Source organism: Oncorhynchus clarkii, chromosome 2, assembly GCF_045791955.1.
Source record: "Oncorhynchus clarkii lewisi isolate Uvic-CL-2024 chromosome 2, UVic_Ocla_1.0, whole genome shotgun sequence".
NCBI classification, from domain to species: Eukaryota; Metazoa; Chordata; class Actinopteri; order Salmoniformes; family Salmonidae; genus Oncorhynchus; species Oncorhynchus clarkii.
Window position 1 is genome coordinate 15,214,151 of NC_092148.1, and position 7,829 is coordinate 15,221,979.

The window sequence follows — 7,829 nt, forward strand, 5'->3', positions numbered from 1 at the left end:
TTTGCCACCCCTGGTCTAACTGATTGTCTTTTGAATCATAGATGGACCGGAGATGCCAATAATAACAGGACCAGCATTAGGAGAAACAGGACACAGCGTGACCTTCAACTGCTCAGCTTCCTCTCAGCCTCTCAGCCAGTTCAGCTGGTTCTTCAATGGCTCCCAGGTGGCAACTGGCTCAAAGTATGATACTGGCCCACTGACTTTAGCCAGTCATGGGGTGTACACCTGTGTGGCCTTCAACAACATCACTGTCAGAAACAGCACTGTCACCAAGATGCTCACTGTCGTTGGTGAGTCAGTAATTGCTACTTAAAATCAAGGGGAAACATGTCTTTACTTTGTGTTTGTTTGGTTTTAGAGTCAACATACGTGCTGTTGATCCTACAGTATAATAAGATGGAAGTTGAGATAAAAGTGCTGAAAAACCCTTTGATATGCTTCCACAGCAACAGTGACCATGACCATGGTGAAAGTCATTGGAGCCCAGCCAATCCTGAACGAGAGATTCTCTCTGACCTGTGGCACCGCTGGAACGGTTTACTCCATTCAGTGGATGAGGAACGGCTGGCCTCTGTATGCTGACAACAGAACAGACTTCTCTATGAACAACAATACACTGACATTCAACTCTGTCCAGCATTCTGACAACGGAGACTATCAGTGTTCTGCCTCCAACCCCTTCAGCAACATGACCAGCCCATACTACAAACTGATCGTCAACTGTGAGTAGGCATTAACAAGTTCAACTTTGACCCCATTGCCTTTGGTGGAATCTTTGAGAACGTAATTTATTAATATTGTAGTAAAGCCAACGTGATGGTTTGTATCCCACCTCTCATCTGACATATGTTGATGACGTTTGACCTTTTGGCAAATTACAGATGTAAGGTTTTTAATTCAAATGTGTCAAACTCATTCCACAGAAGGCTGAGTGTCAGCTGGTTTTTCGATCCTCCCTTGATCTTGATTGATGTAATAACGTACTTTATTAGTAAGGAAATCCCCAAACATGGCTGTCTAGGTCTTATTTGAATGGAAAAAACAAAAACCAGCAGACACTAGGAACTCCATGGAAGGAGTTTGCCACCCCTGGTCTAACTGATTGTCTTTTGAATCATAGATGGACCGGAGATGCCAATAATTACAGGACCAGCATTAGGAGAAACAGGACACAGCGTGACCTTCAACTGCTCAGCTTCCTCTCAGCCTCTCAGCCAGTTCAGCTGGTTCTTCAATGGCTCCCAGGTGGCAACTGGCTCAAAGTATGATACTGGCCCACTGACTTTAGCCAGTCATGGGGTGTACACCTGTGTGGCCTTCAACAACATCACTGTCAGAAACAGCACTGTCACCAAGATGCTCACTGTCGTTGGTGAGTCAGTAATTGCTACTTAAAATCAAGGGGAAACATGTCTTTACTTTGTGTTTGTTTGGTTTTAGAGTCAACATACGTGCTGTTGAACCTACAGTATAATAAGATGGAAGTTGAGATAAAAGTGCTGAAAAACCCTTTGATATGCTTCCACAGCAACAGTGACCATGACCATGGTGAAAGTCATTGGAGCCCAGCCAATCCTGAACGAGAGATTCTCTCTGACCTGTGGCACCGCTGGAACGGTTTACTCCATTCAGTGGATGAGGAACGGCTGGCCTCTGTATGCTGACAACAGAACAGACTTCTCTATGAACAACAATACACTGACATTCAACTCTGTCCAGCATTCTGACAAAGGAGACTATCAGTGTTCTGCCTCCAACCCCTTCAGCAACATGACCAGCCCATACTACAAACTGATCGTCAACTGTGAGTAGGCATTAACAAGTTCAACTTTGACCCCATTGCCTTTGGTGGAATCTTTGAGAACTTCATTCATTAATATTGTAGTAAAGCCAACGTGATGGTTTGTATCCCACCTCTCATCTGACATATGTTGATGACGTTTGACCTTTTGGCAAATTACAGATGTTGGTTTTTAATTCAAATGTGTCAAACTCATTCCACAGAAGGCTGAGTGTCAGCTGGTTTTTCGATCCTCCCTTGATCTTGATTGATGTAATAACGTACTTTATTAGTAAGGAAATCCCCAAACATGGCTGTCTAGGTCTTATTTGAATGGAAAAAACAAAAACCAGCAGACACTAGGAACTCCATGGAAGGAGTTTGCCACCCCTGGTCTAACTGATTGTCTTTTGAATCATAGATGGACCGGAGATGCCAATAATTACAGGACCAGCATTAGGAGAAACAGGACACAGCGTGGCCTTCAACTGCTCAGCTTCCTCTCAGCCTCTCAGCCAGTTCAGCTGGTTCTTCAATGGCTCCCAGGTGGCAACTGGCTCAAAGTATGATACTGGCCCACTGACTTTAGCCAGTCATGGGGTGTACACCTGTGTGGCCTTCAACAACATCACTGTCAGAAACAGCACTGTCACCAAGATGCTCACTGTCGTTGGTGAGTCAGTAATTGCTACTTAAAATCAAGGGGAAACATGTCTTTACTTTGTGTTTGTTTGGTTTTAGAGTCAACATACGTGCTGTTGAACCTACAGTATAATAAGATGGAAGTTGAGATAAAAGTGCTGAAAAACCCTTTGATATGCTTCCACAGCAACAGTGACCATGACCATGGTGAAAGTCATTGGAGCCCAGCCAATCCTGAACGAGAGATTCTCTCTGACCTGTGGCACCGCTGGAACGGTTTACTCCATTCAGTGGATGAGGAACGGCTGGCCTCTGTATGCTGACAACAGAACAGACTTCTCTATGAACAACAATACACTGACCTTCAACTCTGTCCAGCATTCTGACAAAGGAGACTATCAGTGTTCTGCCTCCAACCCCTTCAGCAACATGACCAGCCCATACTACAAACTGATCGTCAACTGTGAGTAGGCATTAACAAGTTCAACTTTGACCCCATTGCCTTTGGTGGAATCTTTGAGAACGTAATTTATTAATATTGTAGTAAAGCCAACGTGATGGTTTGTATCCCACCTCTCATCTGACATATGTTGATGACGTTTGACCTTTTGGCAAATTACAGATGTTGGTTTTTAATTCAAATGTGTCAAACTCATTCCACGGAAGGCTGAGTGTCTTCGGGTTATTTGATCCTCCCTTGAACTTGCTTGATGTATAAATTTATTTTATTAGTAAGGCATTTCCCAAATCTGGTTCTCTAGGTCTTATTAGAATGGAAAAAACAAAAACCAGCAGACACTAGGAACTCCATGGAAGGAGTTTGCCACCCCTGGTCTAACTGATTGTCTTTTGAATCATAGATGGACCGGAGATGCCAATAATAACAGGACCAGCATTAGGAGAAACAGGACACAGCGTGACCTTCAACTGCTCAGCTTCCTCTCAGCCTCTCAGCCAGTTCAGCTGGTTCTTCAATGGCTCCCAGGTGGCAACTGGCTCAAAGTATGATACTGGCCCACTGACTTTAGCCAGTCATGGGGTGTACACCTGTGTGGCCTTCAACAACATCACTGTCAGAAACAGCACTGTCACCAAGATGCTCACTGTCGTTGGTGAGTCAGTAATTGCTACTTAAAATCAAGGGGAAACATGTCTTTACTTGGTGTTTGTTTGGTTTTAGAGTCAACATACGTGCTGTTGAACCTACAGTATAATAAGATGGAAGTTGAGATAAAAGTGCTGAAAAACCCTTTGATATGCTTCCACAGCAACAGTGACCATGACCATGGTGAAAGTCATTGGAGCCCAGCCAATACTGAACGAGAGATTCTCTCTGACCTGTGGCACCGCTGGAACGGTTTACTCCATTCAGTGGATGAGGAACGGCTGGCCTCTGTATGCTGACAACAGAACAGACTTCTCTATGAACAACAATACACTGACATTCAACTCATTACAGCATTCTGACAACGGAGACTATCAGTGTTCTGCCTCCAACCCCTTCAGCAACATGACCAGCCCATACTACAAACTGATCGTCAACTGTGAGTAGGCATTAACAAGTTCAACTTTGACCCCATTGCCTTTGGTGGAATCGTTGAGAACTTCATTCATTAATATTGTAGTAAAGCCAACGTGATGGTTTGTATCCCACCTCTCATCTGACATATGTTGATGACGTTTGACCTTTTGGCAAATTACAGATGTTGGTTTTTAATTCAAATGTGTCAAACTCATTCCACAGAAGGCTGAGTGTCAGCTGGTTTTTCGATCCTCCCTTGATCTTGATTGATGTAATAACGTACTTTATTAGTAAGGAAATCCCCAAACATGGCTGTCTAGGTCTTATTTGAATGGAAAAAACAAAAACCAGCAGACACTAGGAACTCCATGGAAGGAGTTTGCCACCCCTGGTCTAACTGATTGTCTTTTGAATCATAGATGGACCGGAGATGCCAATAATTACAGGACCAGCATTAGGAGAAACAGGACACAGCGTGACCTTCAACTGCTCAGCTTCCTCTCAGCCTCTCAGCCAGTTCAGCTGGTTCTTCAATGGCTCCCAGGTGGCAACTGGCTCAAAGTATGATACTGGCCCACTGACTTTAGCCAGTCATGGGGTGTACACCTGTGTGGCCTTCAACAACATCACTGTCAGAAACAGCACTGTCACCAAGATGCTCACTGTCGTTGGTGAGTCAGTAATTGCTACTTAAAATCAAGGGGAAACATGTCTTTACTTTGTGTTTGTTTGGTTTTAGAGTCAACATACGTGCTGTTGAACCTACAGTATAATAAGATGGAAGTTGAGATAAAAGTGCTGAAAAACCCTTTGATATGCTTCCACAGCAACAGTGACCATGACCATGGTGAAAGTCATTGGAGCCCAGCCAATCCTGAACGAGAGATTCTCTCTGACCTGTGGCACCGCTGGAACGGTTTACTCCATTCAGTGGATGAGGAACGGCTGGCCTCTGTATGCTGACAACAGAACAGACTTCTCTATGAACAACAATACACTGACATTCAACTCATTACAGCATTCTGACAACGGAGACTATCAGTGTTCTGCCTCCAACCCCTTCAGCAACATGACCAGCCCATACTACAAACTGATCGTCAACTGTGAGTAGGCATTAACAAGTTCAACTTTGACCCCATTGCCTTTGGTGGAATCGTTGAGAACTTCATTCATTAATATTGTAGTAAAGCCAACGTGATGGTTTGTATCCCACCTCTCATCTGACATATGTTGATGACGTTTGACCTTTTGGCAAATTACAGATGTTGGTTTTTAATTCAAATGTGTCAAACTCATTCCACAGAAGGCTGAGTGTCAGCTGGTTTTTCGATCCTCCCTTGATCTTGATTGATGTAATAACGTACTTTATTAGTAAGGAAATCCCCAAACATGGCTGTCTAGGTCTTATTTGAATGGAAAAAACAAAAACCAGCAGACACTAGGAACTCCATGGAAGGAGTTTGCCACCCCTGGTCTAACTGATTGTCTTTTGAATCATAGATGGACCGGAGATGCCAATAATTACAGGACCAGCATTAGGAGAAACAGGACACAGCGTGACCTTCAACTGCTCAGCTTCCTCTCAGCCTCTCAGCCAGTTCAGCTGGTTCTTCAATGGCTCCCAGGTGGCAACTGGCTCAAAGTATGATACTGGCCCACTGACTTTAGCCAGTCATGGGGTGTACACCTGTGTGGCCTTCAACAACATCACTGTCAGAAACAGCACTGTCACCAAGATGCTCACTGTCGTTGGTGAGTCAGTAATTGCTACTTAAAATCAAGGGGAAACATGTCTTTACTTTGTGTTTGTTTGGTTTTAGAGTCAACATACGTGCTGTTGAACCTACAGTATAATAAGATGGAAGTTGAGATAAAAGTGCTGAAAAACCCTTTGATATGCTTCCACAGCAACAGTGACCATGACCATGGTGAAAGTCATTGGAGCCCAGCCAATCCTGAACGAGAGATTCTCTCTGACCTGTGGCACCGCTGGAACGGTTTACTCCATTCAGTGGATGAGGAACGGCTGGCCTCTGTATGCTGACAACAGAACAGACTTCTCTATGAACAACAATACACTGACATTCAACTCTGTCCAGCATTCTGACAACGGAGACTATCAGTGTTCTGCCTCCAACCCCTTCAGCAACATGACCAGCCCATACTACAAACTGATCGTCAACTGTGAGTAGGCATTAACAAGTTCAACTTTGACCCCATTGCCTTTGGTGGAATCTTTGAGAACTTCATTTATTAATATTGTAGTAAAGCCAACGTGATGGTTTGTATCCCACCTCTCATCTGACATATGTTGATGACGTTTGACCTTTTGGCAAATTACAGATGTTGGTTTTTAATTCAAATGTGTCAAACTCATTCCACAGAAGGCTGAGTGTCAGCTGGTTTTTCGATCCTCCCTTGATCTTGATTGATGTAATAACGTACTTTATTAGTAAGGAAATCCCCAAACATGGCTGTCTAGGTCTTATTTGAATGGAAAAAACAAAAACCAGCAGACACTAGGAACTCCATGGAAGGAGTTTGCCACCCCTGGTCTAACTGATTGTCTTTTGAATCATAGATGGACCGGAGATTCCAATAATAACAGGACCAGCATTAGGAGAAACAGGACACAGCGTGACCTTCAACTGCTCAGCTTCCTCTCAGCCTCTCAGCCAGTTCAGCTGGTTCTTCAATGGCTCCCAGGTGGCAACTGGCTCAAAGTATGATACTGGCCCACTGACTTTAGCCAGTCATGGGGAGTACACCTGTGTGGCCTTCAACAACATCACTGTCAGAAACAGCACTGTCTCCAAGATGCTCACTGTCGTTGGTGAGTCAGTAATTGCTACTTAAAATCAAGGGGAAACATGTCTTTACTTTGTGTTTGTTTGGTTTTAGAGTCAACATACGTGCTGTTGAACCTACAGTATAATAAGATGGAAGTTGAGATAAAAGTGCTGAAAAACCCTTTGATATGCTTCCACAGCAACAGTGACCATGACCATGGTGAAAGTCATTGGAGCCCAGCCAATCCTGAACGAGAGATTCTCTCTGACCTGTGGCACCGCTGGAACGGTTTACTCCATTCAGTGGATGAGGAACGGCTGGCCTCTGTATGCTGACAACAGAACAGACTTCTCTATGAACAACAATACACTGACATTCAACTCTGTCCAGCATTCTGACAACGGAGACTATCAGTGTTCTGCCTCCAACCCCTTCAGCAACATGACCAGCCCATACTACAAACTGATCGTCAACTGTGAGTAGGCATTAACAAGTTCAACTTTGACCCCATTGCCTTTCGTGGAATCTTTGAGAACTTAATTTATTCATATTGTAGTAAACCCAACGTGATGGTTTGTATCCCACCTCTCATCTGACATATGTTGATGACGTTTGACCTTTTGGCAAATTACAGATGTTGGTTTTTAATTCAAATGTGTCAAACTCATTCCACAGAAGGCTGAGTGTCTTCGTGTTTTTTGATCCTCCCTTGAACTTGCTTGATGTATAAATGCCTTTTATTATTAAGGAATTCCCCTAAGCTGGTTGTCTAGGTCTTATTAGAATGGAAAAATCAAAAACCAGCAGACACTAGGAACTCCATGGAAGGAGTTTGACACCCCTGGTCTAACTGATTGTCTTTTGAATCATAGATGGACCGGAGATGCCAATAATAACAGGACCAGCATTAGGAGAAACAGGACACAGCGTGACCTTCAACTGCTCAGCTTCCTCTCAGCCTCTCAGCCAGTTCAGCTGGTTCTTCAATGGCTTCCAGGTGGCAACTGCCTCAGAGTATGATACTGGCCCACTCACCTTAGCCAGTCAGGGGGAGTACACCTGTGTGGCCTTCAACAACCTTACTGGCATAAA

General features: G+C 44.0%; 1 protein-coding gene across 1 annotated transcript; it reads left to right on the top strand.

The window, feature by feature from the left end:
• Window positions 1-5,899: 5,899 nt before the first annotated feature.
• On the top strand, window positions 5,900-7,220 carry LOC139419188 (cell adhesion molecule CEACAM1-like; the record flags this gene model as incomplete). Its single annotated transcript, XM_071169184.1, has 4 exons — window positions 5,900-6,131; window positions 6,529-6,780; window positions 6,937-6,956; window positions 7,041-7,220. Coding segments are annotated over 4 exons (684 nt in total), but the record flags the coding sequence as incomplete, so codon positions are not given.
• Window positions 7,221-7,829: the final 609 nt, after the last annotated feature.